The sequence below is a fragment of the Eublepharis macularius genome, chromosome 5 (assembly GCF_028583425.1).
Source record: "Eublepharis macularius isolate TG4126 chromosome 5, MPM_Emac_v1.0, whole genome shotgun sequence".
Classification (NCBI taxonomy): Eukaryota; Metazoa; Chordata; class Lepidosauria; order Squamata; family Eublepharidae; genus Eublepharis; species Eublepharis macularius.
Window position 1 is genome coordinate 47,587,713 of NC_072794.1, and position 24,366 is coordinate 47,612,078.

The window sequence follows — 24,366 nt, forward strand, 5'->3', positions numbered from 1 at the left end:
AAAATAGCTTACACATTACTTTGAGCTTAGCAGGTCAACTTTGTATTGATCTATTTTTAGATCTTGAGTTGCAAAATTTAAATGAATGTCATGCTGGAGTCCTTATCACATTCATTTATTTAGAAGCAGACCTTGATTTCAGTTGAGGCTAATTACTAGGGGTGTGCAATTTGGCTTTGGTTCGGAATACTGAATATATACCTGAAAAATAACTATTTGGGATCATTTGGGTATATCTGGAATATTCGTATATATTTGGATAAACTAATATTTACATTACCAAAATATATTGACATATTTGGGAATATCCAGGAACTGCATTTTAAAGCTTGCAGCAGCTTGTCGCCCACCCCCACCCTTTGCCAGATTCCTGGGCAAAAGGAGGAGGGGTGAGGGAGGGAGGCAACAGTACTATGTATATGTGTCTATGTCACTGCTGATTGCTTGCCATAGACCATTGCCAGGTCTGGCTGCTGTCTTCATATTGCTGGCTTGATAGGTTGGATGCTGGGATTCTCTGGTTTGACATTGTCCTTGGTTTGAGTTTGTTATTAGGCTTGCATTGGCCCTGGGTTCTGCCTAGCATCTTTAAGTGACACTGGTTCTGTTGGGCTTGTAACAGTATCCTTTGTTTTAGTTGGGCTCTGTTGGGATTTTCTGGTTTGACATTGGTTCTATTGGGCATTGTTGGTTCTCTTTGCGTTGGTCGTTTGTTGCTGTTGTGTGTTGGCTAATGCTTCCTGTGTCCTGGAGAAAGTCTTGAATTCTCCCCCTGTAGGAAACAATGGAGAGTGACTGGGGGCAGCTTGTTCAGGGGCCTGTAGGATCCAATTCACTTAAAACTTTGGGGGGGCACTTTGGATCCGAATTCAGGAATACCAAATATTCATGATATTCCCACTACTTGGACCCAAATAATACTCTTTTTTTGCTGCATACCCTACCATTGCCTACATCTCAGTCAGTACTCAGTATAAGCTAGAGGATGTATAAAAAACATAATATGGGAACTGTTATTATCCACTTTTCTTTTCAGCCACTAGGAGGCTGTAGAAATCTAGTTGTTTCATTTCAGAGCATTGACAAAAAATGATGTATTATTATTGTTTTACGTTTTCATTTCTCTACCCCCTCTCTTGCCTTGATACTCTACAAAGAAGCTCAAATTTCAAATAAGAACCATTTGCTAAGAGTAGTTGCAACTCTTATATGTCCGCAATAATGTTGTGATCATGCTTTAGAAACCAGACCTTCATGACTGGTTCTTTTGTAGCCATGATCAGAGCAGCATATTTAATCCATTCGAGTCGCGAAAATTTATAACACTGTGAGTCTGTCATGCTGCTCACGAAGAGCCTTCAGAATGATCCCAGATTGGTTACTAAAGCTGAGGCAAAATTACCTCCTTCAAGTGGAGCCATCTAAAAGTCAATTCTGACAAGTACTACGCTGTGGTAAATGAGCCCTTGGGTGGCATATTCCTACCACTACAGAATGGCAGGTCAGGACCTTTAACAATTCCACCTTGAGGCTCACGTGTGGTAGTTGTTTCCCCCATGAAGGCTGTTGCTTTGGTATTAATTTGGTGTTGCTGTGTAATTCTACTGTTAAGCCTTGGACATTTATTTACTGTACACTTTTTGACCATCAGGCCCTCAGTGGCTTAAAAATATCTCATTTTTTTCTATTCCCACTATTCCCAGTATGTTCATCTCCTGCTGTTCTAGCTCAGGTATTATACTGTTAATGCCTTTGTTATAACTGTGCTGATGTTAGAATCTGTTCTCTTTCACCCAGGATCTTAAATGTCTTGGGATCTGTCAGGGAAAAAAGTGAGGTACTTATTAGCTGTGACAGCAATTCTTATGGTCTAGATGTTAAGAAGGGATGATAATTCTGTCAAGTCATTAACAGTATATACTTTGACTGTTTAAATGTCAAACAATGATATAGTTAGCAATGGAAAGGTATTGTTTTGTTCCTGGAGTGAGCAAAGCTAAAATAATGTTTTACATTTGTCATATAGGGTGGTCCTGGATCTTCAGGGGCCAAAGGGGATAGTGGAGACCCAGGCCCTCAGGTAAGGCACTTCTAGTACAATCCCAAGAATACTTTCCTAGCAGTAAGCCCTATTCCATGGACCTGAGCAGGAATGCGAGTTAGGGTTGCTCTCTGCATTGAAGTACAGCATACCATTGAACCCGGTAGATATAATGAGTAAAAAAAGTTTAGTTTGGAGGGTAATGGCTTCAAGGACCGCCAGATACTGGAGTTAAGGAAATTGCCACTGAACACTTGTGTTCAGAACCTTGTTTGCCTAATATATAACAGCCATTTGTTCTAAAGATTAAAATAATAAAATTGGCTACTTCTCTCATCCTTCATGCATCTCTGCATTCCTGAACACTGGCACTGTGTATTGTCATGGATAAAGGATTTTTGCTATTACTTGAGCACTCCTGCTTCAATTAGCCTGCCTAATTCCCTCAGAGCTCATAGAACCCTAAAGAGAAATGTGAGTGGGAGTTCCAAATAATTTCTTTGTCCCACAAATTCTTTACTGGTTCCCAGTTTATAAAATCTGATAATAAGATACATTGCTGTGGGTTTGGCTGCCAAGAGCCCCCAGATAAGAATTCCTTCATGCTCAGAAGAATACACACAAGATTAGAACAAACAATCCACTACTACCTCCCAGCAAGACTTTTCCTGCTTCCTTGGGCCCCGGTGCAATTCAGGAGAATTTTGTACCCCTAGTTCCCAGCACCTCAGCAGCTCTGGCTATGGGTTACAAACTCCAGAGTAGATAGAATTTCACTTCATAACAAAGGAAGACTGAGATTGAGAATTTCACTTGTGAAGATTTTCACTTGTAGATAAATGGTACATCCTGACTTTTCATCTTTCATAAATTTATTCTGCTGAATTTTACAAACTATGCAAGTTTACTTTTGAAATTAATATACGGACAACATGGTTTTTTAAAAGCCCTTAGTGGCCTCCTAATTCACATTGTGTGTTTGTGTATGTGTGTGTGTGGGGGAGTGCACATCAAAATCACTTAGAGGTGGATAATTAAAGCGTATCTTTTTGGTGCTGCTGATTTATCTTTTATTGGTTGTAATCAGCATATCTTGCTTGTTTTCAGGGTCCTCGAGGTATACAAGGTCCAGCTGGTCTTCCTGGAAAATCTGGAAAACGAGTAGGTATTTTATACTTCTAAACAGCTCAGATGTGGTAAAAATATACACAGATATCAGTAAATGTGCTCATTATGTAACTGGTACTAAAGTGCTTCTTTTTTTTCTCCCTAGGGTCGCCCTGGTGCTGATGGAGCTAGAGGGATGCCAGGAGAACCTGGATCTAAAGTAAGCAAATAGAAGTAGTTTATAGCTGACTTATTTTCCAGGTGTGTTTTGGTTAGGAACCAAGTATCTTCCTCCTGGGCATGCAAATATCACTGAATATGAGCAGAGTTGCACTCAGAATTTATTTATTTATTTAAGACTTTTATTCCACCCTCCCCGCAAGCGGGTTCAGGGCAGATCACATCATTTAAAACCACAATAAATATCCTATTTTGATAAAATCAATTAAAACATTTAAAAATCAGTCAACATAATAGACAATTAACTAGAACAGATGGCAACAGATGGCAGTATTAACCAACGTGGAAGCAGGATGGTGGACAACCTACTTGGGAGGGTTCAGATCATTCCCTTCCTTCCCTAACACCAACTCATTGATCATAGAAAAAAGTTAAGGCTCGTTCTTTTTACACATCCTATCTCAGCTTCATGCAGAAAGAGTCACGCTCCAGCAGAACTTGACAAATGCAAGAACTCTAATGAGTCACTGAGGACTAATAGGTTTCCCCTGGTAACCTGATTGAACAATAGCGCTGGGTGCTCCTGCACATATCACTTCATAGAGATAACTAAGATAGATTGCTTATACCAATTCCTTTTGGTAAGAAGGCTGCCATTAATCAAATCAAGCCTTATCTGCCATATTTTAATGCATTTTAATGGATTGGATGCTACCAGTTTTTCTACTTGATCTTGCTAGATTCCCCTTTCACTGCATTTGCATTCCCCCACCCCAACAACCAATTCTGCATGGCTGTTGTCCACAGAGATCCTACGGTTCCTGGCATAGCCATTTTGAAGTCAAAATGGCCCCCTCCTCTCACTTCCACCCATGGAAAGCTAGTAGGATCCAGTGGAATGCTTGTATTGTATGGATCAATTTTCAGGTGATTTCATCTCATGCTTCCCTCTATATGGGCATGATTCATCCCCACAGTGGTCATTGAGAAAGGAGGGTTTAGTGAAACATTTTCCAGTCTCTCTCTGCACAGTTCTTAAGCATGAATTTATTGTAGCTTATCAGTCATTGCTCCTAACAGAATGATCATCATATGTTCTGGGAAAGAGTATGTTTCAAGCTAGGACCATGTGGAGTAAAGGGATAGCTGGATGGATATGTGAGTGGCACATTAAGTCCTAAGAAAAAGAGTGGTGCATTGCAATATGCACACACCCATTTTTCTACAACCGAGACAGATTAATCTGTATTGAAATCCTTTCCTGTGTGTTCATCCCAGATGAGGATGGATTGTTCTGAAGGATAGTACTTATGTTAGTTAATTTAAAGGAAATAATTTGTGTTTCTTTCAGTCTACTGATACCTGCATTCTGCATGCAAACAAGTTGAACATTCAAAGGTGTGAATGCACACAATAAAATATGTGAGATTTATAGTGTCATCCAGCAGGGCTATCTCTGTTGCCAGTATCAAGGTCAGTAGCATAATAGAGATCTTAAGTGGTATAGCAAATTTTGCTGGCATATACCAAACAATATGCAACTTAAGCAGAAGCTGGGCAAATGACTACATCAACAGAATAGATTTACAGGGGGCATGTGCAGTTTATTAAAACTTTGACAAAGTGTAATAGTGAATTACTAATGCTCTTTTTTCCTCTTTAGGGTGACAGAGGTTTTGATGGCCTTCCTGGTTTACCTGGTGATAAAGGTAACAGGGTAAGAGAAAGATTCATGTTTATCTGAAAATATGGCTGCAGTAAAATTGTACCTGTAGCTGTTAACTAAAGCATCTGCAATATTTTATGTTTTTGCCATGACTCTGTTGGCTGTTCTTCCTGCTAGCTAGACTGGAATATCTTCATGAAAGTCAGTAAAACTACTGGAGTAACTACAAAGGTAGCAGCTTTGAATAATAGATTACAGCTTCTGTACATCTTCAATAGGGGGAATAAAAAGGACCTATAATAATAGGTTTCATTTTTCAGTATAATTTTCCTTTCCTTTAAAAACTACCTGAAGGAAACACCCTGTTCTCTCCTTTCATCAGCTCTTGTTCATGTCTTATAAGTCTCAGTTGGGTGTAGTGGTTAAGAATGGTGGGACTCTAATCTGGAGAACTGGGTTTGATCCCCCACTCCTCCACTTGAAGCCAGCTGGGTGACCTTGGGTTAGTCACAGCTCTTTCAGAGCTCTCTCAGCCCCACCAGCCTCCCAGGGTGATTGTCATGAGGATAATAATACACACTTCGTAAACTGCTCTGAGTGGGCATTAAGTTATCCTGAAGGGCGGGATATAAAATCAAATGTTATTATTATTCAGTAGCTTTCGATACCATCAACCATTGTATTGTTCTGGTTGGGTTGGGGGTAGGGAGCGCTGTGCTTCAATGGTTCCATTCTTACTTGACCAATCGATTCCAGAAGGTTGGGCTGGGAGTCTGCTGCTCAGCCCCATGGCATTTATGCTATGGTGTCCCTCAGAGTTCCATCTTGTCCCTCATACTATTTCCTATCTACATGATGGAAGAGGTCATCTAGGGATGTGGAATGAGGACTCACCAATATGCAGATGATTCTCATTTCTAATTCTCCATAATAGCTAAGCCAGATGGGTCTGTGAAAGTCCTGAATAGGTGCCTGGAGAAGGTAATAGGATGGATGAGGACCAATAAACTGAATCTTGATCCAGACAAGACTGAGGTGCTGTTGGTCAGTGGAAAAGCTGCTTGGGGACTGCAGTGTCAGCCTGCCTTAGAGAGGGGTGCTTTGTAGCTTGGATCCTAGCCTCCAGTTGGAAGCTCAGGTCTCCTCCATGGCTCAGCTTTAGCTGGTTCACCAGCTATGGTTGTTCCTTGAAAAGCCTGATCTAGCCAAAATGATCCATGCTTTCATAACATCCAAGTTAGATTACTGTAATGCTCTGTACATGGGATGCCTTTGACAATGCTTCAGAAACTTCAGTTGGTCTAAAATGTAGTGACCATGCTATTGGCTGCTTCCACACATGTTGGATAATCCACTTTCAATACTCTTTAGTGAACATTTGAAACTGATTTTCCATGTGTGGAACAAAAAACCCACTTCCAAAAGATTGCGAAAGTGCATTGAAAGTGCATTATTCAACGTGTGTGGAAATGGCCATTGTCAGGAGTAGATTGCTAAATGATCTGTGCCAGTTACTGCTCTACTTCCCAGCACAATTCAAAGTGCTGGTCTTTACCTTTAAGGCCTCAAAGAACTTGTGACCAGGGTACCTGAAGGACCATCTCCTCCCATACTATCTAGCCTGCCTGTCAAGATCTGCTGCTCAAGCCTTGCTGTCTGTGCCCCTGCCTTCAGAGACGAAGTGGTGGCAGCTAGAGACGGAGCACTTTCTGTGGTGGCACCATGGCTTTGGAATCTCCTACCCTTTGAAGATCCTCTGGCATCTCTTTTACTTCCTTTTAGGCACTGGGCCAAAACACATATTTTTATCCAGGCTTTTAATAAGAGGTTTTATCTCACCAGCTTTTTAATGGTCTCCTTATATTTTATAGATAGCTTTTATATTGTTAAGTCCAATGGCTTGTTTTTAATGGTTAGTTTTTATATTATAATGTTGCATTGATTGTAAGCTGTCTTGGGCAGGACTCTGAAGAGGTGACATAAAATTTCTTAAATAAATAAATCTCTGTTGTGGATGTAGCTTTGTTGCTTTTGATCCACTTGCTTTCTCACTAAAATTCGTATGCACGGTGAATTGATGTCATATTCTCTGATACTGTCCAAGACCCACAGTTGGTCCTAGTGCGCTTATTATTTATTGCAACACTAAATTAGTTTCAGGTGAATCTCCTACTTCTGTAAAAGTCACCTGTTGAAATACTTAGGCAGCATTCAGATATTCAGCTATACTTAGGAAGCATTCAGATATTACAAACAACCTGTTTTGTTGCATAAACTATGCTTTGTCTACCAAGTTTATGCAGCAAACTGCAGTTTGTTCATTGTTTCGAGTTTGTCTGTAATGGTTTGTTGCACTGTTTGAATGCAATCTTGTCAATTGTTCTAACATCACACTTCATGGTGCATGAAGTGGTTGCCCTGGAGTTCATGCACAGCTCAAACTTCAGATGTTTAGTGTAGAAAAAGCAGGTATAACTCCAGCAAACTCAATTGCTGAGTAAATTGTAAAATAGTTTCCAATATCCACTCCTGGATTGTGTTGTTCCCCACGCTCTTTCATCTTTCCTTCTAAATGCCTTGGGCATAGGCAAAAGTCTCAAGAGTTTGCCTACTGTTAACCTCAGAGTAAAGATCACTCAGGCTCAAGGTCATGCTGTTCCAGCAGGCATAGAGGATCTCTTTTCCATTTGTCACTTCAGTTTTGCTATTTGCATAAGAAGGAGACTATTCATGTACAACTGTGCAACACTAATTCCCATCAATAAAATAAATTAAAAACTGCATGAGAATTAAAATTAAAAGCTGCATGTAGCCACTGTGTTTGCAATCTGCTTGCTGCAGGAATTGGCTGGATTGGGTGAGGAGTCTTTATAGCAGCATACATTACTATATGATCCTGGCAAATGCTGATATATTTCATTTGAAGTTAGGTCAGGAATATAAGTGTCAACACACGAATCTTGTCGCTAATGACCTTGATGTCAATGGCTTCAGGTAGAACCAAAAAATGCCTTGGCAGAAACAAAGGGCTTAGCTTCTAGTACAAATACCAGTCCCAACCAATCCAGATGTTCCATATTACTACCTGACTTAGTATTGCAGTGGCTAAACTTTTACACCCCTGTTTTCCAGTTCAAGCTACAGAATTACCTGATCATCTGGCTTAAAAAGATCATCTGTAGAGTACGATGTGCTAAGTGCAACTTAGTAGTAAAGTTATGATAGAAGGGAAAGGAGATGTTGGTTCAATTAGAGAAAAATCAAAAACACTCACATACTGTCAAATATGTTTTCACTAAAGGTTTTCTGTTTTTGAGATTTGCTGTGTTCGCGTTATTCATAGCATAGTTCCCCATGACATCATGACAGAGTCCAGTATGACTCTGTGACTTGGTGAATATACCTGATGACATTTGCTGCCCTTGACTTATGTGATTTATGAGTTGATGCTCACTGACATAACTATTTTAACATGCTTCATCAGGCATCCATGACATTTGTATCACTGAACTTTCATGCACAAAAATATGCAACTTTTTGAGAATGAAGTCAAGGATGTGGGTGGCCAGCAGAGGGCACTCTAAATTAAGCACAACTTGCTCATAGTTCGCATGCCTCTCTTTGGCTGAATAAATGTTTCCAATTTGTCTCTGAGCCAAAGAATATCTGCCTGTCATCTACTGTGGTTTGGCAGAGTTAGCAATTGTGTACAACCTGTAGGTGTGCAATGAAGCAACTATCTTTATTTGCTCTTTCCTAAGGCCATGCATTCTGCTGGCATTTTTTATTTTGAAAATATCCAGTCATTATTTTTAATGCTTTGCACTAAGGACTTCTGTCACATTCCTTTATACAAGGGATGCAACTGAGTTTTTTAAAAAATTCTACAGCCTCCCAAAGGCTAAAAACATGGCTGTCCTGATATTATGAAAACAACAAGGTTCGGCTTCAGTTAAAATTATTCAAAATCCCTATAAATGCAGAATCCCCACACAGCTTAACACTACACAGGATTTAGATCAATGGGCCTAAACTGGGGTAACTCTTTTTAAGATTGAAGGGTAAATTTAAAGATGGGAAGTATAATGTAAAGGCATTTGAAGAACAGTAATATTTTCTCAGTAAGAGAACTAATAATCAGACATTCATATGACTGGAGCCAGATGACTGTGAGAAAACATTTGCTCATGGGAGAGACCTTCGTAGTCTTCCCATTCTTTCTGTAGTCGCTATTTATTTTAGAACTTTTTTATTCTGCTTATTGATGAACTTGCTGGCTGAGGGGGCGACAAGCTTGCCGCGCGCTCCCTGTCCTGCTGGGCAAGTGAGTGGCATGGAGGGCTTGGAGGCCGCCTACACCATTCGCCTGCCCCACAGGACAGGGAGCACACGGCAAGCCCGCTGCCCCCTCAGTGGGACAGGCGAGTGGCGTGGGCAGCCTCTCAGATGCCGGCACTGCCGCCGCTCTGTTGGTGGCACGCTGCCCTGCATGATGATGTCACAAAGTGACGTCATCACGCAGCGCCGGGAGCACACGTGCGCTGTGCATGTGTGTGGGGGCAGCCGGGCTTGGGTTGTCCCGGGCACCGGGAACACAAGATCTGGCTCTGAGAACAAAGCATTAAAAAGTGAATTAATGTACAGCATCAAAAAGCTCTAGCCCATCATAAAAGTGTAGGTTATAGAAACAAACCACAGACAGCTTAAAACAACAGTTTCCAGGCTAAAATAAGTACTAAAAAATCAACCCCTTTATTAAAAGCCTGAGTGAATAAAAATGTTTTGGTTGGCACCTAAAAGAAAGCAGTGTAGGAGCTAGGCTAGCCTCAAGGGGAAAGGCCTAGTCCCATTTCCTTTCCCTCCCTGCAAAGCTGCTCCTAAGATCCAGGAGTTTTCAAGAACAGTTTGGTAAACTCTGAGGGAGAGAATAAATGAAGGGGTAAGTGGATACATCCCCTCTTGAGTGAATAGAACAGGAGGCCACACAAGAGCAGGAGAGGTGATTTGCGTACCCTCTTTTCTCACTGCAGCCCCTACTGTAAATCCCATGCTATTCCTAAAGGTTCCCTGAAAGCATCTTCTTAGGGGACAGGGAGTTGCAGAAAGAAGAGGACAGCTGCAAAGCATCCTTTAGTGAGTAGGGTTTCCTTTACAGTTGTTTGGATCAGGCCATGGAAAGGGGTCTGGGTCAGTGGTTTAACACATATGTAACATGTAGAGGTTCAATCCCTAATAAAAGAAATGAGTTTGTAGGCATTTGGAAAGATTTTTCTCTGCTTTAGACCTTGGACAGCTGCTGCCAGTCTGGGTGGACAATACTAAACTAGATGGACCAATGGTCTGACTTGGTATAAAGTAGCTTCTTACAGCTTGGATCCCGTGGAGCATTTCCACACCAGGAAATACTGCCAAGCTTTTTCTGGGAGCCCCTTGTTCCCTAGGCCCAACATTTTGGTTACAGGTGGCATCTGCATGTACCGCCTGCATTGGATAGGGGTGACTGTTTAATTTCTCTCAGTTTTTAAATGTGTCTGAAAGTAGCATAACCAGGAATCAGAAGCCAAGTTGGCACTATGTATATAGGAATAGACTTGATCATTGAGAGCTGAGTTTACAAGAGGTCAGAATGGGGTTTACCACCCAAATGCAGTTTCAGTTGCATCCCTTTTAATTTATCTCATAGGAACAAATGGTTCCCATTCACTCTGCTGAGATAATTATAGCCCCATATTTGAGGATGCTTCTGTAATAAGAACAGTGGGTGAACTGGCCCTTGCCAATAGAGAATTGTGGGGGGTGGATGGGTATGCTTCATCCCACCCACCTGATCTTTTTTTTCACCCACAGTGGCTTATCCTCATAATAGTCCTGTTGGTAGTGTATTATAAAATTTATAAAAGAACAGGGTGCGAAAACATTTCGAGATAACAGAATATATTAATGTTTAGCTACACACACTAAACTTCATCATCTAGAGCCGAACTCTTCTTTGAATCACAGTGTAAAATATCATGAAAAGGGATAATGTGCATTGAAATACTTTATAAAAAATCACTGTAGTCAGAGGATTATGGATTATTAAAAGTAGAAAATGTGAATGTCTAGAAGTACCTGCCTCATCTGTGATTTACAGGTTTGTTTGTTTTTTAATCACAAGGGTGCCATTATCTCAGAAATCAATTTCTGGACAATCAAATGTGCAGATTTCAATTGTTATCCCCCAAAATGGGGGCCTGCAGAGAATCACAGCATGGCAGGAGAAGATCAATTTGGAAACCCCTCTAATTTGCACCACCCCTGAAGCACTCTCTGACCCCCCCTGCCCCCAATATTCTTTGTTTTCCTTTTAAATGATTCACAGCTGCTCTCAGCTCCTTTCTTGAGCTTAAACACCTCCATTTCTCTTATGCCATTTTTCTTATCTTTTTTTCCTTCAGGTCAATTTGCAAAGTCATATTCTTCTACATGTCTGAAAGGTTCCCAATTAAGTTGAAACCTCTGCTGCGGTTGTCCCATATTTGCTCCTTTTGGTAGCATAACATGGGGCAGTCAGTTAGTTATTAGATATACTGGCAGGCTGGGGTCTGTAAGGAAGCATAGGAAGGGGAGGCAGTGTAACATTCCTTCTCCCAAGTTTATTAGTTCTCTAGTTCTCTCCTTTCAAGCATTTATGAACTCTTGGGGGCTTGAGCAGGCTATTTCCTCCCTTGTTTTTTCCTGTAACTTATGTGTAGCTGTTCTCAACATTCCATATTTGAAATTAAATGTCTTATCAGACTGCTGGGGTTGGCCAGGTTAATTTATAAGTTCTTTTTTTGGCATACTGCCGAGTAGATAGAGAGCCGTACCTAGTCTGTGAGTGGCCAGGTTTTGCTGCTTTTGTCATCTGCCCAGGAGCCAGCAAGTTTACTGTTAGTTAGAGTGATGATATCCTAACAATTTGCAAGTGACACCACAGATTTATTCTCTCCATTAGTTCCTTTTTGCCACTCCAAGCCTGTGTACATCCACAGTGAAAGAAAAATCACCCATGCAGAACTAATCACCATGCAAACAATTCCTCAACGTAAACAGTATTCAACAGCAAGGGAACCACCGGCTATTTCATGGCTCAATAAAAATAGTTCCATATGCATATGCAGTTCAAGGATTTTATAGTCTTCTGATTTCTTGGTCAGTCTAACTGAATATTGTCTCCTGTGGCCTACCATAGGAAAACTAAGCACCTAATTGCAGAGCTGATGGTGGTTCTTAGATTCTGTGTATTTATTCCCATTTTCATCTTATCAAATGTGATGTGGTTTCTTATAGAAGTCGTGTAGTCAGTCATAACACAAAGAGAAGTACCAGAACTGTGACTGTTACTACTTATCGGTCATTCCATTCTTTCCTTGTTCCTGTGGCCCTCTGAATGCCATCTGCCCAACCTAGGTGAAAGACTGGCTCAACAGATTAATAGAGACATGCGTCTTGTATATTTAAGATCAGATGCATTTGGTAATTTTCAAAACCTTCCTTGCTGGGCCTGAAACTTTTATTGCACAAATACATACTTACATATCCCAGAAATAAACAATGAAAACTAAACTCTAACGTAGGATGTGATATCTAAGTGTTGTTTTAAATCTGAAATTTTGAATAATCTGATTTGTTTTTTTGAGAAGCAAATTTCCACGTTCAAATTTGAAATGTATTGGCTGAAAAAGAACATTTATTTCAACACTTATTTCATTAAAGCAAAAAAAAAAAATTTTTTTTCCAAGACACCGAGAAACATGCACCTACTTCACTGGAGTTGCAGTGTAGACCTGACGCATTTCCTTTAAAGGACCGATTCACATGGGCATATATGCCATAATTTCTTACACTTCCATTCTTATCTCCTGATGGCTCACAGATGGATACATCAACTGATTCTGTTAAAAGTGTTGTACTGGGTGATGTGGAGTACTAGAGAAACATACAGAGTTGGTGTTTATCCCTATGATTCGTATATGCAAGCTATGTCTTTATGTTACAATTACCAAGTGATGAATGTATGTGAGTGTGAGAGAGAAGTGGCTTTAAAATGCCAGGAGAGATGCCAGACTAGTCTTCTGACTTGCCCAAACTGTTATCCATGCTTCTGGTAACCCGTGAATGATGGCAGCAAGAATATGCAGGCATAACTATGTAGTATTTTAAACATTACCCATACAAATAACACAGAGTTAGGCATACCGGAGCACGCTGATTTCAAAGAGCCTGAGTATGCCTTACTCTTGTTTTGAATTGTGGCCAAAGAGTTTAAATCCAGCCCTCTGCAGAATGATAGAGAGCTCCAGGATTTGTGTCTCTTTTAGTCCAGATATGCTATGACATGTCAGAATGAAATTCAAGTGCTTGCCTAGATCCCACTTCCCCGTTTTCGGTATGTCAACACGCCATCACAATCCTTCCTGCATGTGCATGAATATGACATGATTTCTCTCATCTCTAGGGAGATCGTGGACCACAAGGACCTCCTGGTGCTCCTGGTGAAGATGGAATGAGAGTAAGCTGTTAATAGGTTTATCTTCTTGCATTCAATATAATCCGAAGGAGGTGCTTATGTGCATATTAATCCTTTGATTCAATTTCATATCAACAGGGGGAAGATGGAGAGGTTGGACCAAGAGGCCTGCCAGGTGAAGCTGTAAGCAAAGCTTCCTTCATTGTTCGTTATTCACAGTGTGTCTTGATTTTTTCACGCCACACGCTTATGCAGCGGAAGTCTCTATTGTCAGTTCATTTGTCCCTGCAAAGCTATTCTCAGTGCTGGAGATCATTTCTGTATCAATGATGCCCTGGGGAAACAGGTTAATCCCACCTATCTGACTTGCAATGCTTTTTCCCGTAGAAAGTGCTACTAGCCACTATTTTTGATCTCTGAAGGGCATCAAAAGAGCATTCTTCTTTTTCAATTTCTGGAGTTTTCAGTGTTTTACTCATGAGCACACACAGGTGTTAAAACCATTCATGGTATAAACATTTATCATGGGGCTGACTTACAGATGCATTGTTTGAAATAACTTATGGCCCAATAATTCTGCCATGCTTAATATGTGACGTTTTACATCGTATTGAAATTCTTTGAATTGGTTCATTCAGTTTCAGTGTGTATTCAAATGAGTTGCAGGTGGCACTCTTAGGCTTGTGCGTGCACTCTACCAATAGTTTATGTTATTTAGGTGTCTATATGTGTACATCTGTATTCGTGTACACTTCATTCACATGAATGAAGTGTACACTTCTTCCACTTTTTAAAATAGTGGGTGAATCACTGATCATCCTTGTGCTTACGTGTATGTGCAAGGAACACAGTTACTCATTTTCTAAATGGAGCAGAGGACATCTGGGTGCTCTGCAGATCCTGTGTGTTTTGGACCTGTGTGAACCTACCCCTTTTTAAAATGTTGATGTCAGTGAGAATTTGACTGTATAATATCCTAAATGTACACCTTGTAGAGATTTATCATTTCCTTTCTCAGTTCTTGATTGACAATTGTTTGGATAAATCCAAAAATTAGCTCTGGAGCACAAATTTTTCTCCTCACCCCTCCCATTGCAACACAAACACTCCCTAAAATACTGCTCCTGGGGTATGAAGGGACCCCAGAAACAGCATGACGGTGGAGTTGAATGAACGTTGTGAGGAACTGACAAAAATTATTCCCTTCTAGCTAAATGTAAGGCAGAACTAAACTGTTTTGTAAAAAGTGATGGGTAAAATTTGCAAAAGTGCCTGAATCAGTGCAATTAACGAATACCTCTAGAAGACTACCAGCTGCTTATACTAGTCTATAGATGCTATATGCAAAGTCACAAAGCCAGTGTTAAATGGTCAGTGTATATATCCCTTTATGACTCCTGTCAAATTTGCCTTTCTTTGAATACCCCCCCCCACACACACACACAAAAAGCAAACCATTTTACTCCCAGAAACTCATGCTGCGGTGATGACTTCAGCAAACCGTCTAAGGATGAAGATGACAGACTGACATTCTAAGCACAGTGGAAGCAGTTTTGAATAAATGCCTGAGAATACCTACAGTCAGCCCTACTTTAAACTGTGGTCTGATTCTAGAACAAAGTCAGTTAGTGTGATTTTTTTCCCCTCAAACTGATTCGCATAACAGTCCCTGTGACATTTTAGACCTGACATCTCTTGGCCCCATTAATGGAGCTAATACTAAAATGTTGCTTTTTTAAAATTTTGAACATCTTTCCTCCAGATCAGAGAATTACTGTATCATTCAAGTTACAATATCATTGAAAATAAAAGAGAGGCTGTAGTTAAGAAGGGTTATAGGAGGCCCCTATAAAGGTTACCACCTGCAATGTTCAGTAAGTTGACTTGGAATAAATGAACTACAACAAGAGCCCAACTTCCTGTGGGGTACTTTGCTACCATCTAGCTTCATCTTATGCTAGTCATGCATTTCCCCATATAAATGAGAGTAAGAAGAACAGTCTGAGGTCTTATCCTATTTGAAATTTGACAGGTTTTTTCCTGCTTCATGACATCTCCTTCTAATATGAGCAACAGGAATGTGTAGTGAGCTAAGCTCCTATCTATCTAGTCATAATTAAGTTTGTCAGCTTTTCACAGTTGCCTTCATCTTTCAAGTCATCTATGTGGTTCAACAAAGGCAGTTCTGCAAGCAAAAGCACAACTCCACTTTTATGCTGTTCATGGGACTCTGCTAGTAAACTGCTGTGATCACGCGAATTCTTTTTGAGAGTGACCACAAGAGGGCTTTTTTAGCCTTACGTACATGGATAAGTTTTCTTATCAGCACTGTTGGGGAGGGGGGAAGGGATACATCTCTACTTTTGTAAGACCTCACAGAAAGGATGTGGGCCGTTTTAGCCTAGTTTGCCTGGAGTGTTCTGCCTACCATCTCTTTTCTTCACATGTTTTGTAAACCAAATACCTAGGTAATTCTTTACAATTAATCTTTTTTTTAATTAGGGTCAACGAGGATTACTGGGCCCAAGAGGGACACCTGGCCCCCCAGGACAACCTGTATGTATTTCATAAAGAAATGCCTTATCTTATATTTTGAATTTTTTCACAGAAAACATAACTAGTATTGTTTTTGTTCTGTTCTTCTTCATAGGGAATTTCAGGTGTTGACGGCCCACAGGGTCCCAAAGGGAACTTGGTAGGTTGGAACTTTAATAGAATCATTTTGGAAAGCAGTGCAAGTTTCAAAGGAACTTTGAAAATAAACAATGAAATTAATGAAATTAATCTTTCTTTTCACACTAGTATCTCTAATATCTTAAATCTAATTGTGTGATTCTTCTGAAGAATACCTAATGTTGATATCTGGTAGCATAAAAACTGGCCTTCATTTTATCCAGTATATGGGGCATCTGTGGTTTGCCTCAAGTGTTAGTGAGAGCAAAGAGTTACTGACCTCTAATGAATGTGCTTGTGACTTGTTAGTTAAATCAAAAGGAAAAAAATCACACCAAAGAGCAAATTAGGAAACATGCTGAACTTGGAAAAGTGTCTTTGTGGTGGGGGTATTTCCCTGTCAGTAAGGATATATGTGCTTGCTCAAAACTAATATTGCCTCTTTATATTCTTTGCACAACAGGGACCTCAAGGGGAACCGGGACCTCCCGGCCAACAAGGGATCCCAGGTCCACAAGTATGTGTTTAACAGTCTTTAAATTGCAACCTTTTTCATTTCCGAGGACGTAGAGCAAGAAATGTGTTGGTGTGTGAGCTTTTCCCTTCTCACTCAGTTTATTTTTGTCAGTAGCCTTTTACAAATTATCTTGAAAATATTCCCAGGACAAGGGGAGAGAACTTTTAAAGCAAGTTTGCAGAGGCCTCCCCTCCCCTTCTCCTTCAGAGAGAAAAAAACGATTCATTCAGAGCTCCTGAATGTCTGCAAGAACCCTGTGGGGAGGGTTCTGAATTGGATTGTGTTACGTATTCACGGCCAGCAAAGTAGCCCTCATAAAGACTCACTCAAACCTCCCGAGTTTTTTTTTTCCTCCTCAGGGACTGTTTCAAACAAGCCAGTGCAATCTCTAAACAATGAGATATATGTTGATTGTTGTCTTATACTCTGTGTTCTTTTTAACAGGGGCTTCCAGGTCCACAAGGTCCTATTGGAGTTCCTGGTGAAAAAGTAAGTAGTATTCCATTACTCCGTAGCCAGTGGATTCTCCGTATGTGTGTATTTTTTTTTAAATCCTCTATAGTTTTCATACAGCAGCTGTGAGTTGTCTCAGTGGTAAATGCTCTTTCCCTAAGTCCTTATATCTCATTTATAAATACCAATGGGCTTTTCCAGTTTGACTTCCACATAAAAGTGACAAAATCAGTAGAGGAATCCTTGGCACTTAAGCAATCCTCTGGATATCTGCAATGCTCCACAGAAACAAGAAAACGTACCTAATTAGATATGTGCAGGGCTTTTTTTCTGGGAAAAGAGGTGGTGGAACTCAGTGGGTTGCCCTCAGAGAAAATGGTCACATGGCTCTGGCCAGATTGCCCTCTGGCAATCTAAACTCCCCTCTGTCTGGAAAACGGGGCGGGGCCACCAGCCATGTGACTATTTTCAAGAGGTTCCGGAACTCCGTTCCACCATGTTCCAGCTGAAAAAAGCCCTGGATATGTGTATAGCCTGCTCTTACTTTTGAAAGTTCAGAATCCTAATGGTTAAACAGGCAGCAACTTATCAGGTCCACTGTCACTTAGCTTCACAGTTCTTAGGTTCTTCTGAGCAATTCACAGTGATCCATTCTGGATGATAAGACCCATTGGTATTGTGGTTCTTAGCCACAAAAGACCAATGGGACCTCTTTGTTGTAAAGGAGCATGCTCTGGGAATGTCAGATCCTCAGGGAAAAGAAGATGCACATCCGCTTGATCTCTTGCCTGTGAATTTTTAGAGAAATCTTACTGTGAGAAAAGAAATGTTTACAAAGGTGTACTGGTCCCACCAAAATTATCAGGTAGTCTTTGCAAACTCGGAACCTCTCTTTGTGCACTACAAACCTCAAGTCTTCCTGAGCCTCAGGGGCCACTTGTCCCAGACCAGTCGCCATCCACCAATTGCCTCCTTCTGCGCTGTTTCCAGGCTGGGGGATGATACACTGGGTGAGCCAAGCTCATTGTTGACCCCACTGAGCTGAGTGGCCCTGCAGTGCTGGCTGGTGGCACAATAGGGGCCGCTCAGCTTGACTTGCTCCAAGGGCCGTTTTCAGGGATGTTACAGGGATGGGGAGCATTTAGAAAAGTTACAGGAAAACACATGCCTGTATTTTTTAAAATTGCAACTAAATTATTCAATATAATTGTAGAATACGATACTGTTGCTTCCTACAAACTATCATGGGAACAAAATTGCATGGTATAGTGGTTAGATTGTCAGATTATGAGAGGCCCTCTGCTATGAAAGCTGACTGGGTGACCTTTAGCCATTCACGCACTCTCAGCCTCACCTACCCCTGAGGGTTGTTCTGAGGGTAAAATGGAGGAAGGGAGAGCTGCTTTGGATCCCCATTGGGGAGAAAAGCAGGGTATAAATATCTAAATAAAATAAATAAGTATAAATTATAACTGTCAGATATTCCGGCATCCAGAAAGGGCTTCCTGTCTTCTTATCATAAATTCAATTTCAGACAACACTCTTCTGCATTTAAAATACTGGTCAGTATTCTACCGCCCCATGTATGGAAGGGGGAGTGTGACCAAGCCCAGTCACAACCGGCACCTGGTCCAGTAGCCAGGTCTGCGGGGCTGGCAAGAGGCCAGGCCACAGGGCAGCCCTACCAGAGCACATTTCAAAGAGCTTTGGGAGGTGAAGTGCTCAACCAAACACCTGGTGGGGTGAGTCCTGCTGGGGACCCCAACTTCCAGAACAGGATGGCCAGTGTTGGCAGTAACTGCACTCACTGGGGAAGTCATTCCTTTGGGCTGCAAATGGAGGGAGATTATAAGGTCAGAAAGGGGTCCCTGGCTGGGGCAAGCATTAGAGTTGGTGCTGCACTGGGCAGTGGCCAGGTACAATTGGGAGGACTAGCCACGCAAGAACAATCACTTAGCTAACTGAGCTGCTGTTGTCTCTGAGAGGTTCTTTCTGGGGAGTACGCATGGAGGGTGACTTCTACCCTGTTTAGTGTAAAGGCCAACCTTACTCCTCAGACCACCCTGGCCCTAGCCAGCAGTGTAACATGTAGTTTTCCTACATTCATGCAGTTAATGAAGTGGACCAGCATATGGAAATTTGCAGCTCAATGGCATCACTTCACAACTAAATTTTACAAGGGAGAAAAAAGAGGGAGTCCCCTGTAAAGTGCTGTTGTTTTCATTGATGACTCTGCGGCAGCCTTTATGCTACGTTCTCTTTCAAAATGAACATGATACAAGGGGGGAAATACTTGAGAGCCATGAGACTTTTGTAATGAATGCAGCTGGTAAATCTTGTGAGGAGAAGTAATAGAACATGAGGTAGAAAAATGTATCTCTTGTCAGCCAGCTGACATAATTTGCTCCAGACTTATTAGTTACTCATATTAATTTGCTCTTCTGGCTTTCATTATAACTTATGTGGCTCACTTACATTCTAGAGAGATGTTTGCAGCAAGCTTTTGTGTATGAACCTAAGGACATTTTGTCCTCAGGGCATCTGTAAGTAGACACTGATATTTTTTCCCCTTTTTCTGCTTATAGTAAGATGAGAAATGAGGAGAATCAAGCCCTTTCTAGGCATATACTTCATTCATTCACATGTATATTCCTGTATTTGTTCATTTTAATTTCAAGGGCCACTATCTTCAGTCTCCTGAGGGGATTTTTATTAGCATGCATAACCCTGCGTAGCTCTCTGTATGGGGGAGTATTTGATTTCCAAAAGTTACATTTTCTCTTGTGATAATTACAAATGACTCACAGAATCATTTCTGTTATATGTTGAAGGGCAAATCTGGCTTGCAGACATTAGACAGCCAGCCCTGAGCTCAATATTTCATTGTATAAAATTACTTTTGACTCTGTAGGTTGAACAGTTCCATCTAACTTCTTTCTCTGTTAGAATACAGACAGGCAGATCTTTACAGAGGGGAAATCACATGCAATTTTAAATGCATACAATCCCCAACAGTCAAGCTGTGTATGCATGTAATACTTGCACTGGCAGAGAAGCATCTGTCACTCTCATGCATGTAAGACAACAAAGATTTGTGACTGTGAGTATCGTGTGTCAGGAGTGCTTTATCCTGGGACATTGCTTATTGTCACAGTCACACTCTACAGCGTCAGATCAGGATCTCCAAAATCTGTTATGTGCAGGGATTGTTCTGGAGTTCCTTTCATCTGAATTCCACCCCCCCCTTGTTTTTGGTCCCAAGTTATTTATCTCTATATATTTTAATCCTTCTCTCTTTCAAGGTGTTTGGAGATGCCTGCATAGTCCTCCCTTACCATTTTGTCCTTAAACAGCCCTGTGAGGTTGGCTAGGCAGACTGGCTCAGGGTCACCCAATGAGCTTCATTGCTGAGTGGGGATGCCTTTCAGGTCCTAGTTGGACAGTCTAACCAGTATACCACCCTGGTTCCCAAAATCACTTGGTCTTGTTTCAAAACATGGGACTTTTGTATTAAGAATCCTCCATAGTTTCTTTTTTACATCTGGATTCCAGTGCAAAGCACTGTACCTTTCAGTTCATTTTCCTGCCCTGTATACCAGTGCATATCTAAACTGAGGTAAAACAAACAAACAATCTTGATCCAACTTATTTCCAACTATAACATCAAGATTCTTTCCAGGTGGTGTCCTAACAATGCACAGGAGTGTATGGGGAAAAAAATCTTATCACAATAATTGTACAACTGTATTAATTGCTTTTTTGCATTGTTTTGTTAATGTGTATGTGCGTGTAAATGTAACATGTTGAGAAAGAAAATAAGAGAGCTAGAGGAACCAAACCCTTTGGCAAATTCTATTGCAGGATTAATTTAATTTCCTCCCCACAAACCAGGATCCTAAATCTTGGTTTGATCTTAGTTTCAAATCCTAATTTGTGGGAAGCAAACAAATTCCTGTTTTCCCAAGTGTTATCATTTACTTAGAATACTTATTCCCATTTTTCTCATTGAAGGCCCCCAAACTGGCTTATAGCAATTTTAAAAATCCAGTCAAAATACACTACAGTTCAAATAAAATAGCATACCAGCTCTGCCATGGCTGTTCCTGGATCTAATGGGACAGCTCAACCAAGGTCACAAAGTATGAGCTACAGGCTAGGAGCCTAGGGCCAAGAGTCCTTCAGCTCACCCTCTAGCCATGTCCAACCTTTGTACTTGGAGGTAATAATAAAAACAACAACAATCACATTTGATTTATATACCGCCCTTCAGGATGACTTAACACCCACTCAGAGTGGTTTACAAAGTATGTTATTATCCCCACAGCAAACACCCTGTGGGGTGGGTGGGGCTGAGAGAGCTCCTAGAAGCTGTGACCGACCCAAGGTCACCCAGCTGGCTTCAAGTGGAGGAGTGGGGAATCAAACCCAGTTCTCCAGATTAGAGTCCCACTGCTCTTAACCACTACACCAAACTGGCCCTCTTTTAGTTAAAAGAGTAACTAAAATGACAGCTTAAATATTATAGCAGGTAATGATGATGTTCCTGTTAATTTTCCCTCCCTGCTCACATCTCGGCAATTCAGACTATGATTCAAAGCTTTTGAAACAAGGAAACCTATAATGATTAATCCCATTGTGTTCACAAAGGAAGTGGTGAAGGAGGCAAGGGCCAACTGTGGTCTTCAGGCTGCCTCTTGTTGGCTGTTCCCTCACTTAGAAAGATCCACATGGCATCAAACAGAGCCTGGGCTTTTTCCATCATGGTTCCCTGTGAGAAGCCTTTTCTTCCAGCTGAGTGAAACCTACATATCCTCCAATAATTTTGTGAACTCGGCTTGTTTTGAAATGTAAGCCTTTTCTTCAGTTGCTAGATGTTGTTGTGGTAGTGAGTATAAAGGCTTTGGGTTCTCTGTCATGAAGTAAGTATAATGGAGAGTAAACTCATACACACACAGGGTTCAACCTACAGCAGTCAGATTAAAGGGTATGAGAGCTGCCCATCACCAAATACAGCCTTAAAAACTCTGTCCTTTCCCAGAGGTAGAGGTAGACCACTCTGCCACAATACCAGGCAGAGCTTTACACAAAACTGTCAGCCTCCTGCCCCATTTTGTGCAAGTAGCTCCCCAAAGAGTTGAGTAACCCCCCCCCTCTTGAATCACAACAAATACAGATTGTTGTGATGTGTGACTGCAGCCCTAGCTGAACTGTGGGATGAAGCACAGCATAGTGAAATACTGCTGCAACTCAACAATGGAAAAGGAAAAATCCAATTATCCCAATATCTAGGTACATATAGGCTTGTATTATACAATCAGTTTCTTAATGATGGCAGGATACATATGCCATTGCTGAAGTGGGACAGTTTCTGCCAATTTCCCCCATCCCATTGCAAACCTGCATTCGGGCTTCTGTGATGTTCATGAGGGTCTCCTGATACCCTGGAAGAGAAGTTTGTGAGGCTTGGTGGGCTGCAGTAATAGGGGGAGGCAGGAAAGTCCTGCTGTAGGAGCTCTGCTTGTGGATCTTGTAAAATAGACATATGCCATTGTTATTGATCTGCATTATGGCCAGTCCTAGGGCCAAGCTACTCATGACGAATGACACTTGAACGGCAAGTGGATTTAGTGGAGGGCAAGTGAACAGGGAGAAATACACTTGCTGTTCAAGTGTCATTCGTCATGTGTAGCTTGGCCCCTAGATACATTTTGTCTTGGACTCCTAATTTGTATACTGAATCTTCTCTCTCAGGAGAACGTGTTACTTGTATATAATTCTCTTTTTTATAATGCACTATTGTCTGTTTGACTGTTGTCTTTTTAAGCATGGCACTTAGAGGTGTTTGCAAAAGTGGGGAAAGATTAAAGTGTTTCTAAACATATTATTTCCATATCTAGTGATATTTTCAAAACTCCACACCCTGCTGGGATTCAGCTTATATTACCTCAGCTCAGCTGAAAAACAGGCCAGGTGGTCTGCGTTCATCTCATGTTGGTTGCTTTTGTGCTGCAGCAAATGCTAAATGTTTTCAAAACAAAATAATTGTGGTGTTACTTTGGGCGTACTAATCATCTAAAGCATAACAATAGCAACCCTTCTGAAGCTTCAGGAAAGCTTAGCTTAACATTACAGTTGTTTACTTTTAAATGCTTGTGTGTACCCAGTGTAGCAGATATTCTAGCACCCAACTATATCTACTTTCATTATCCAATTGGTCAAGAATCAAGATCCAATTTCCGTTAGTGGCCGAGAATGTTTTGAATCAGTTACATTGGATATTCTGACTTGTATCCTTTCTTGTAAAGCTAGAAACTTGCTGGCATCATTCTTACATTGATGACCTTCAGGACTGATTACTGCTGTTCACTCTGAATAGTGCTATCCCTGAAGACCTTTTAGAAGTTGGCACGGTTGAAGAATGCTGAAGATTAACAAGAAAGTCCTTTGTGGCTTCTGCCAGTAACATGTTACGAAACATCTTCTACCTTATGAACCTGAAGGATGAGCTTTGCAAGGGAAGCTTTGCTTGGTGTTAAAGGATGCACCAAACATTTGTGCTATTTGGTGCTTTGGCACTAAAGCAGAGCTTTAGACAAACAAGTCACTCCAAACTCCATAATCCCACAATTCATAACTGTGATCTTTCTGATTCACTTTTCAGATTCAGATGGGTGAAAGAAACTAGTTTTGACTAATTGTGTCATCTTTTGAATAACTGATTTTTGTGAATTATATATGAGTGGGTACAATAGCTGAATCTTAGCCATCTTGATGAAATCTGTCACAATTACAGTGAAAACCTAAGCAGAGTTACACCAGTCTAACCCCATTGAAATCAATTGGCTCAGACTGGAGTAACTCTGCTTAGGATTTCACTGTTAATGTCTAAAATGTGTTGAATATCAATATTCACACTGAATATTTGCAATCCCAGAAGAAGAAAAGATACTCATATGACTGTTGACAGATTCCTAAAGATGATTGTCAGTAACAAGAAGGACACACAGTGTAGTGACAGCAATATAAACAACTACTGTTAAAAACGGGCTAATTTGAATCAATATTTAAACAAAATGCTTTGTATAATATACCCTTTATAAACAATGCAACCCAATTATAATAAATGCATTTATAATAATTTACAAAATATCTATATAATATAAGTACTCTTACATCCAGTGTTACAATAGCCATATACAATGAAATATAAAGTCCACAGTATTGTTGATAGCAGATGC

At 40.8% G+C, this 24,366-nt stretch overlaps 1 protein-coding gene across 1 annotated transcript in view; it reads left to right on the forward strand.

Moving 5' to 3' along the window:
- Positions 1–24,366, forward strand: part of COL11A1 (collagen type XI alpha 1 chain) — a 368,205-nt gene that overhangs the window by 180,757 nt on the left and 163,082 nt on the right. The window contains exons 15-24 of the mRNA XM_054980352.1: positions 2,027–2,080; positions 3,149–3,202; positions 3,315–3,368; positions 4,992–5,045; positions 13,474–13,527; positions 13,624–13,668; positions 15,988–16,041; positions 16,136–16,180; positions 16,622–16,675; positions 17,120–17,164. Coding sequence (XP_054836327.1) covers positions 2,027–2,080; positions 3,149–3,202; positions 3,315–3,368; positions 4,992–5,045; positions 13,474–13,527; positions 13,624–13,668; positions 15,988–16,041; positions 16,136–16,180; positions 16,622–16,675; positions 17,120–17,164 — 513 coding nt within the window. The remainder of the gene's footprint in view (positions 1–2,026; positions 2,081–3,148; positions 3,203–3,314; positions 3,369–4,991; positions 5,046–13,473; positions 13,528–13,623; positions 13,669–15,987; positions 16,042–16,135; positions 16,181–16,621; positions 16,676–17,119; positions 17,165–24,366) is intronic.